The 10,303-nt window shown below is 41.3% G+C and overlaps 1 protein-coding gene across 1 annotated transcript; it reads left to right on the forward strand.

The window, feature by feature from the left end:
• The first annotated feature begins 7,182 nt into the window (after positions 1-7,182).
• Positions 7,183-9,336, forward strand: LOC147436648 (uncharacterized). Its single transcript, XM_086488204.1, has one exon. The coding sequence runs from the start codon at positions 7,269-7,271 to the stop codon at positions 9,021-9,023; it is 1,755 nt and encodes a 584-aa protein (XP_086344330.1). The 5' UTR covers positions 7,183-7,268; the 3' UTR covers positions 9,024-9,336.
• The last annotated feature ends 967 nt before the right edge of the window (positions 9,337-10,303 follow it).

Below are 10,303 nucleotides of genomic sequence, written 5' to 3' on the forward strand. Positions count from 1 at the left end.
AAGCATTATGGGCTTATCGCACAACTTTTAAGGTAGCAACCCAACATACACCCTTCACTTTAGTTTATGGTGTTGAAGCCATATTTCCAATCAAAAGGGGGATTCCAACCTTAAGGGTTGCCTTATCTACTAGACTTGGTGAAGAGGAATCTTTAAAAGATAGGTTGTTTACCTTGACCAAACTCGACGAGATCCGCTTGCTAGCCTTACAAAGTCTTGAGGCTATGCAAAGGTGACATAAAGCTTGGCATGATCTCCATGCATATCAAAGTTCGGAAATTTCAAAGAGACGATAAGGTTTTAATTTATGATAGTCGTTACTATAAATTTCCTGGAAAACTATAGATACAATGGTTAGGTCCTTTTAAAGTACTTCGGACCTTCCTTAATGGATCCTTGTTAGTTCATAACATTGACAAAACTTTAGATCCTTTTAAAGTCAATGGTCTGAGAGTGAAACATTATTTCACTTAGTTCTCTAAAAAAAAGTAAGGGCACAACCATAAATAAAAAAAAGTAAAAAGAGAGAAAAAAAGTTCTAGTTGTAGTAGCAGGCTGTTTATTTTCTTCTTCTTTTAGAATAGGTGTTAACAAAGGTTATTTTATGGTAGAGATTATCGCCTCATTCACCATCACATTCTTTCCATTCCATCTACTTGGTGATTCATGGACACCTCTCTAGATTACTTGTTTGTTGCGTTTAGACCATTCGTTCGTGGGTTAGGCATAGAGAATATAGTTTGCATGATTGATGATATACATGAGGTAGATTGGCTATTATGATGGTGGGCCATGGATTTTGATTTAGAGGTGCATGATTGGGATTATTTCCATTTTTTAATTACACTTTTTGGGTATTTTTGTGAGAATGACCCTATAGCATTTATGGAGATGTTTCCTGTCTTAGATGAGCATATCCTGGCTTACCCCATAGTAGATTTGGAGTTTATTACTCTTGACAATGAGGATGAGGGGGTACCCTTGGGTTTACCTAGGGGATTATATCATATGTTGTTTCCTAGACAACAAGCAACACTCCAATATGGCCAAGTACAACCCTATGGAGGGGGTCTTCAGCGAGTTTTACCTTTTGGCTTAGCCAATGCACGTGCACTATTCCGTAATATCTAGTGAGAGGTTTAGAAACAAAACAAAACAGAACCACAAAATTACAAACAAATTTAAAAAAACTCAAATATCCAAAAAGAAATGTTTCCTTTTATGTTTGATTTTTTGTTTTATTCAAAACAAAACACTAAAAAAAAGAAAAATCACCAAAACAAAACAAAAACAAGAAAACCCATAAACATTAGGAGTAGGATAACTACATTCCTTTAGGGGGAGTGTAGTCTAATCTTTTTGCAGAATCGAGCAGTTTTGTATGGAGGAAATACCTGTTACAAATTGGAGCTGATTGTCAAAGCTGTATCTGGGGATGTAGTTCTAAAGTGGAGCATTTTCAAGCAGATTAAACAGGTGGTTTACTTCTAGCTATAATGTTCATTTTTTCTTCTTCTTTTTTAGTTTTTATCATTTTATGCTTTCTGTAATAGATGTGTCAGTGACAAGTTAATACCACACTATTCATAGTCAAGCTTGTTAGCTTAGGGGGTTTATATATTCTTTTTAACTTTCTTTTATCTATACTTAGCAATCACCGATCGGTGACCAAGCTGTTAGTGGCTGAGAGTGGTAGTCAAGGTGATTATTTAATAGAGTCACTGTAGCTAAACTAGTTTTGGGCAATATATTTATGCTCTTAATGGTGATCTAGCGATCCCTTAGAAGTGATGTAGGTACCTATGGTTGGGAGTATAGACCTTCAAACTCTAGAGTATGGGCGATATGCTAGTTAATTTACATTAATGATGAGCCAAGGGGAGAATAGAACAAAACTTTTATGCTATATGTTGTGTGACCGTCGTCGTACAAGTTTGGTAGGCAAGTGGGTCTACTTTGTCTCTAGTGATAGAGCCACAAGCCGTAGCCACGATTTGTACGGGGTGGAAGTGTAAGTGCTAATAATTCCTACTCGACGCAGCAATGAGAGTGGAATGCATGCGAGAAAAAACAATCAAGTCCTACGTGACTTGTAAAAATAAAAATAAAAATAATATTAAAAAAAATTAATGTACGAAAAAAACAACAATTAGAGTCTTTTTTTTTTTGAAAATTTGGGAATTCAAAACAAGGGAACTTAAATTAAGGGGAATGACTTCCACTTAGATGTGAATATTGTACATAATTTTTATAATATAGGGGTTAATTGGTTTACCTCTATAGATCTCTAGCGCCATGGACGGGGGTTGTCTTGCTATTAAACAGTAATAAATTTATTGTCTTGCCTAGGGCGGTTTATAGTTATTCCATTAACTAGTCACCTTATTATTAATTTTAGTTGCTATTGGTGAGGTTTAGGTTTGTGATTTTTAAATCTTTATAAATGCTAGTTAGTGAGGGTATATACGTTTTCTGGGGTTAACATGTTTATATAACTATGTCTAGTGTTTATTAATTTGTCACTGAGTTGTCACTGACTGACTGATTAACGGTTTTATTGTTGAAACAAATCTAGTTCTTGTTTTAAAATAAGTAAGAATGGACAGAGTACTGGTGTTAGTGTAATGTATTACAGGCTTTATGCTCATGAGGGCGTTCACAGTTAAGGAGGGGAGCCAATTATTTTTTAGAGTGTAGCAGTCAAGCTGGGGAGTTGCAGCAGTTCAAGAAGATTTCATAGTGTTGAAGATATTTTCTTTTTCGTCGAGGATGACTTCAAGTTTCAGTAGCGGAGGAATGCAGACACCAAGATATTTTTTATTTTTGTATCAAAACTGGGGTAACTTGGGATCTGCATGGGCATTTTAGATGCATTTGCATACAAATTAACTACATTATGATGTGTTTAACTTTATTTTTGTCAGTTTTAAGTCTACTTAAATATATTTATTAGTACTATTTGAAAACATGTTCGTAGCGAACGTTTTTCCTAAACAATCACCATAGTGAGGTTTTGAGCTCATGACTCGTTGGAATAGCTAATGAAGGTCGTCTTATATGATTGTCTTTTACGATGTTAAAATTGCTCATCCCTAGAGTTTGAGCAAGGAAAAGGGAGAGGTTTGCTATCTGTAGCGTAAAAGGGAGTGAGATAGGTTTTGACCTTAAGACTTGTTGCTATTGATCTTTAAGATCTTTTAGGATGGTCCTTACAACGTTAAAATATTTTCTTTTGATGATTGATTTGGTGGACACGAGAGTAAATGAATTGTCTACCAAGTTCAAGTAAGTGAGCGAGATAGGCTTGAGACACCAAATTACACTAATTTTTTCAAAATTCTATAGATTTTCCCACCTTCAAATATAAAATTTATAGGTAAATTCAAAATTTGTAGGTGGGATTACACTAAACCTAGGCATTTTTCGAGCACTCGTACGTAGCTTTGCCTTCTTGCTTGAGAGTTAGTGTGTGTGTTAGTGTGGGGCTGGTTGCTTGTATGTGAATGAGTGTGTGTGTGTAGTAAGATTAGGTAGAGAGAGAATTAAAAAAACGTGAGAGTAAAAGAGAATAGGAGAGAGAAGCAGAAATTGAAAGCAGAAACAGAGAAAGAATGGGAAATAGAGAGAATTAGAATGCTGCTTGCTTGTGTGAGAGAGTGTGTGTGTGTATGAAGAATTGAGAGGAGAGACTGACTACTTGCAAACTGACGAGAGAGATGGAAGGAAATTGATTGAAGAATCAAGACTATCCTGCAAAAGTCGGGAATAGAAGCCAAGCTATTGGTCCAAAGCAATCATAACAAGACGATTCAAAGCACTTGAAGGTTGATCTACAATTTGCAATATAAATAAATATAAACATACAATTCTACAATAACAAATAAATTTGAATGTTAAGCATAAGAATTTGATACATAGCTGAGAATATAAAATGGACTTGCATGTATTTTTTTTATTCTGCATCATTGTGAATGTCTGCTAGAGGTTAAACTTAGAAAATCTTCCACGTTAGAAGCATTTAGATTGGGGAGAAAGTGAACATTTGTAAAAAATAAATCAATTGAATACAGATATTGCAATATTTCACCAATGTATTGTGTAAATAACGAGCGTATGGGAAATTGAGAGTTAAGGTTTGATTGTGCAAAGTAAAAATATCGTTATCATTGGTCGACTCCATATGTCAACTTAAATCTGTAAAGAAGCGTCTTTGGTTATGGTAAAAAAGAAGTACTTTTGAAATGAGACATTGAAATATAAAAATATATGTTATTTTTGTTGGTATGAGTAAAAAAGAAATGCTTGTAAAAGTGGAATTTCTAGGGCATTCATATGTCCTTTATACTTAGTTTTAGTAGATTGTAGGGCGTACTCGGTGTTAGAGAGTGTTAGTAAATGTTGGACTACAAAATTCAAAAAATTTAGCAAAAAGAACGCAATCATAAACTTGTTAAAATGGGTTTAAGAGTAGTAAATGAATGGCAAATTAGTGCACGTTTAGGATAGATAGGGGACCGTTGGACTAATTGAACGTCAATTAGAAGACTTGGAAGGCAACGTTCACCCCTGGCCCCTATTGTATACAAATTCAATTATTCATTTCCAAGGTTGATTGGTTCATGAGACTCTCTCTCTCTCTCTCTCTCTCTCTCTACGCTTCCGCATCGTCGACTTTGACATGGTAAGTCTGAGCCTTGGTGGAGGCTAAGTTGCATAGCAGCAAAGAAGAGCCAGTGATATCTCCATTATTGTCGACGTCATCCTCCCCTTTCACTACCTCCTACATTTTAAAACATTGTGGAGCCTTCCCTCTGCTTGTCCGTGCCAGTTTCCCCCTCTCTATCATTAGCGTTTTGAGACACTAAGTCGACAGTCCACTGCGCCTCTTACTCTCCCTGTCAGGAACATTTTGAAACGTTGCCCTCAGGAGACCCTTTGATGTCGACCAATTTCCTCCCTACAACATTGTCTGCTATGCATTTTAAAATGTAGTCAGCAAACAGTGGCCCCTCCTTGGCACAGATTCCACTGCAGCGTTCTGAAATGCACTCCCCTTCCTAGCAACATCCCCCCCTCTCCACGATCGCTCCATCTGAAGCATTTTTAAATGCTGATGGAAGGTTTGTCCTTGATTGGCTTTGGGAAGTGTGAAAACCATGTGGAGGAGGGGCTTGGGAGATGGTACAGACTTAGATCGACTTTGGATAGTGCGGCCTTTGGAGGCAAGGATCTTAGAGCCCAAGAGAGGGGCCTCTACGACGACTTGAAAGAGTTATTGAAGGAGTTTTTGGAGCAGAATGGAAGAGGTGAAGAGATTGGAGATTATTTTGCATCTTGGGATTCAGTGCCACTAGTTTTGGAGTGTGAGAAGATACCAGATTACCAGATTTTTCAACTTCAACATGTTACTAGTCAAAAATTCACAGATAAGGAGTTTTAAAAATAGTCCTTAAATGTACTTGATATAAACAAATTACACATAGTGACCCCCCCTAAGGCAAGAACTCACATGAAGATAAAGATAAAGGCAAGCTGGATAGAGATTCGATCATAAAGATTTGACAAAGGAGATCGGCATGGCACATGTGGTGGCAACCACCTAGCTCGATGTCAGATTTCTAGTCAAAACACAAGTGCCACCACTAGCTTCAACCAGAGAGAGGCTTGTGAGTGGTAGAGATGGGCAAACAATGCTCCCTATAATTAGTTTGGACCCTTGTGTTGGAGTTCAAGTTATCGATGTTTGGACCCGTAGGTCCGAGTTCAAGGCACATGCATCTAGGAGGGAACCAATCAAACGTATCTAAAACACTATGGATGAGTGCACCAATCCAATGTTGTTGGTCGGATCACGGATAGGATGTGTTTCAGGTTTCATTCTCTGGGAATATTATATTTTGGATGTGATGCGTTCACCGTTCACAAATGGGGATTCCTGGACATAGTGTGGTCTACAATCAAATTTTTTACAAAGGCAATTGATGCTCAAGATGGCATCATTCTTGGGTAAAATGTTAAGGGTAGCAAAACTGAGGGGTATCTAGTAGTCCAAGGCCTGATACTGGGGTGTCCATGGTAGCTCCTTCATCGACTTGGTGTCACTATTGATGTGCACTATGAGTTGCAAAGAGGGTCACTTAGGGTTTTGGCATCTCAAATGAACTGGCCAATGTGATCCCATTATTTATTTGTTCTTTCAGGTATTTATTTTACTTATTTCTCAAAGTTTGGGTAGGGCAATTCACTGAGGTTGCTATATAAGTAACCCCTTGCCTTCATTGTGTACATTCACGGGTCGATTTTCATAATAAAAAAGGGTAGCTTCTACAATAGTGTTCCCCTGATTTTCTCTTCTCCCTATTTTCAAATGGAGGTGTGACCTTTTCTCATCTCCCCCCCTTGTGCGCCCTACTCACGGGGGTTCGACCGACCCTTATATGAGCACACTATTGCTCTAACAAAGTGAAACCTTTAATGTGGTTGGGTTCAGATGGCACGGCGGCAAAGAAAGAAAGAGGGGGTTCAGCTAGAGCGGCAAGAAAATCTTGGATGAAAAAGCAGAACACCTCTCCGGACCCACAAAAAGCCTTGGCGACCCCCTTCCCCCCCTCGTCAGGCAATGGAGTTTGTCTGCCTTCTTGCTTGCATGAAAAGTGAGCGAAGCTTCAAAGGCTGATTTACAGCTAATAGCTACCACATTGTGTGAAAACGAGCAGGGCAGCAGAATTTGTAGGCAAGCGGATTGCCTCTGCCTCCGTCCACAGTGGGGTTAGGTTGTGAATTAGGTGCAATACGTTGTCTCGATCCCCACTCAACACTCAAATACCCCTCAGATTTCAAAAATTCCCTTTGGGTGGATTGTTCAAGATTTTCTAATCTCTATTCCTTTTTGACAATTTAAATCCGTATTTGAGTGCTTAGCAGGTAATTTGCAACAAATTACCTCGCAATTCATCTCCAAAGCCTACATACCAACTCAACTTCTAGTTTTAGCATCTTGTATTGATAGACAATCAATCTTCTTGTGTGGGCTACAATTTTTTCCATCTTTGAGAAATTTTGGAAATTTGAGGGCTATTTTAGGAATTTCCGAGGGGTATTTTGCTCTTTCATCGCTTTTCGCGTGCTTTAATTTAATAGCCGTTATGTTTACCGGCTACACATTCTCGGGCATTTCTTCATTTCCTCAACAAACAGAAAAGGACTACTCCCATATTCGACGAAGCAGGAAGCAGAGCCTAGCAGACGCCAAGCTAGCCTGTATAACAATGCGTTCCAAGCTCGTACTTGCCATGGGCACATCTGGTGATCCAGAAGGGCGGGCCTGCTGCGAGATGGTGAAGCAGGACTTAGGGCTGGAGACCGTGAAGCAGCTCGGTTGGGGAGGGCAGGGTTTGGTTTTACTCTGCCGCGACCCTGCGTCTGGCAATCGCTTCGCTTGCAAGGTGTTGGCCTCCCATCGTGAGCGTCAGCACAAGGTCCTCCTCGCATCGTCGTCATCATCATCGACTTTGCCGAAGAAGTCTGAAAAGAGGAAGCTTATAAAGATGAGGCCCAAGGAAGCCGTTGAGAACGCAAACTTGCTGCGGGAGGCAGAGCTTCTTCACCACCTTCGTGGCTTGCCTGGCATCCTGCCCCTCATCACAAAGGTCGAGGGCGATGACGGGTGCGTCCATTTATTTACCCCCTTCTGCGACGCGGGTGACCTCCTCGATAGACTCGATGCATGCCCGATCCTCCATGAAAGGGAGGCTGCCCACGTTGTGGCGAGCCTGGCCCGAGCCCTCATCTCGTGCCATGCTCGGGGCGTCGTCCACCGTGACATTAAGCCTGGGAATGTGCTTTTTCGCAGGTATGAGGCCACCAAAATGCAAATGCAGAGTATAAGTGCACAAGAATACATGAATTCTAGTTTGCAGAGTAATTCTATAATTAGTACTAAACTAGCTGCTGCAGGTGCACCAGGACTATATTCATTAGAGCTACATGAGGTGTTGCTGGCAGACTTTGGGCATGCTGCGAGGGTGGAGCATCCCTGGCAGAGGCTTGATGACCCCCATGTTGGAACCTCGACCTTCCGTGCGCCGGAGCTCATCCAAGGACGCTACGACCATCGCATAGATATCTGGAGCCTCGGGGTCCTCCTCTACCTCATGCTCACTGACACCATGCCCTTCATCCAGCACCTTGCTCACGATGCCTCCGACAAAGACATCCATGCTGCCATCCTCTCCAACAAGCTCTCTCTGGATGGGTCCATCGACCTTGCTGCCTCAGCTCAGGACCTCCTCAGAGGCATGCTTTGCAAGGACCCCCAACATCGCATCACCCTCCAGCAAGTCTTGCATCATCCCTGGGTTGTCCTCAACGTCTCGAACTGTGGCCAGAAGACCCTGAGCCATGTCGTCGAGAAGAGCCCTACTCCAAACACTGGCAGCAAAATTCACACTCCTGCTGGCTGTTCTGTATCAGCTCAAGCAGCTGACGTAGCTGTGCAGCCCAAGGCATTGAAGAAAGAACCTGTAATTCCTGGTACCCTAAACCACAATATTGTTGAGAAGAGCACTAGTATGCGAAATGCAGGTGTGCACACCGCGAGGAGGACATCTGGGCATCGACCTGCATCGGCTCAAGTTGCGCAACCCATGGTAAAGAAAGAGCCAGCTGTAGTCTCCAGCACTACAAACCATATTCATACATGCGCGGCGCGGCCAGCAGTAGGATCTCCAACTTCCACCATGAATGCCATGCCTCTCGGCAGCGTCACACCAGCAGTAGCAGTGGGGCAGAATATCTCTATCTCATGTATGCCGGGAAACAGTAGTAGCATTGCAAACGACGATGAGGTGGACGATGAGTTTCCCAGGTTTACAAGGGTAAAGCGACAACGAGTTCAAGTGCCATCAGCTGCATGCCATCAGCAGCATTGGCGAGTCGTGGAGGCTCATCAAAAAAGGCCAGCAGGCCACATACCCACCACCAGAAATTATACCTATGGAGCACCTCCTCCTTGCATCTGCTAGCATTAACTGAAGCAGGAGCTAATCAGATAGGGCTGATATTTTTGAACTGGTGCATTCTACAGAAGGTGAGAGAAACAATACATTGAAGCTTTTAACATTTGGTGCAGCGGTACTACGAATACCGGCTGTTAAACGTACTACTTGTAACTGCGCAACTGAAGACATCTCGTCTCAGATAATTTTGGACTACTCGTAGGGCTTTGATGCTGCAGGATCATTGAAAGATCCAAAACTGGTATAAAATCCGTGTACATTCAATCTGACTTTCCGATGTGTTTCTCTGTCAATTAATTACTGCTTCGAGTGCAGCTTGCAAGCATTTTGTGTTAGTAGTCAGCGTATTGGTGAAAATGTTTGTCTAATACACTTTCAAATTAGATCTCTTTGATAAAAAACGCATGGCATATAAGGTACATATTGCATTCTCAAAATACAGCTTTTCTTATCTGATATAGTATTGCCTGGCAATTGATCAGGAATCATCATCATGTGATGCCTTCCTTGCCCATTGTGCTTGTGCCGGTGTCATGTTGTTTACTTCATGGCTCTTCTAAAACTAAAAGAGGCTGCGTTCCCCCCACCACATCAAGTACCTACGACACCTTTCTCCTGCATATTCAGCTCCGGCTGGCCGCTAGCAATCTCCTCCAGCTCAATATTCACAATGTCAGAGCTTCCCTTCGCATTTATAACACTTTTTGACACAATATTGTAACTCACTCACCTTATATGATATTTTAGGAACAAACAACTAGATGTTATCAAATCAAAGACTTGTCAAAGATTATTTTGTATGTGCTACATGAATATAGCTCTCCTCTCTCGATTTTAAAGGTCCTCTTTGCATCATTGTTCGCAAAGGTTCCGGAACTTGGAAGGATTCAACATCCTTGCTCCGGCCCAGCTTGCACGGCCACCACACATAGATCATTCCACTATGAGATCTAACTCTCCGCTAGGTCCTACTTTGCATGCCTCACCTCACGGCTACTCGTCGATGCACAGGCGCCGACCGTCAAAGATCCCCACATTTCTCACATACCACATTGACCATATATACCAGTCCGTAGACGAAGACATACAAACCAAATACCTTGGACTTATTTGTAGTAGAGAATAATCCAAAGGTCAAGGTGAATTTAGTGCACTTCGTGATGCATTCCACCAGTATGTAGCCCAAGCCCATCGGTCTATAACTTCTTTACCCTCCCAAAACAAGCGCCTTATTGTCTCAGTAAGGTTTACCACATCGAAAGCAATTACTCGTACCATATCCTTTT

This window comes from Adiantum capillus-veneris, chromosome 18 (assembly GCF_014529385.1).
Source record: "Adiantum capillus-veneris isolate H3 chromosome 18, ASM1452938v2, whole genome shotgun sequence".
Lineage (NCBI taxonomy): Eukaryota > Viridiplantae > Streptophyta > Polypodiopsida > Polypodiales > Pteridaceae > Adiantum > Adiantum capillus-veneris.

What these genes read in the sequence shown, in the direction of transcription:
- LOC147436648 (XM_086488204.1), top strand. Translation starts at nt 7,269, where the DNA reads ATGCGTTCCAAGCTCGTACTTGCCATGGGCACATCTGGTGATCCAGAA.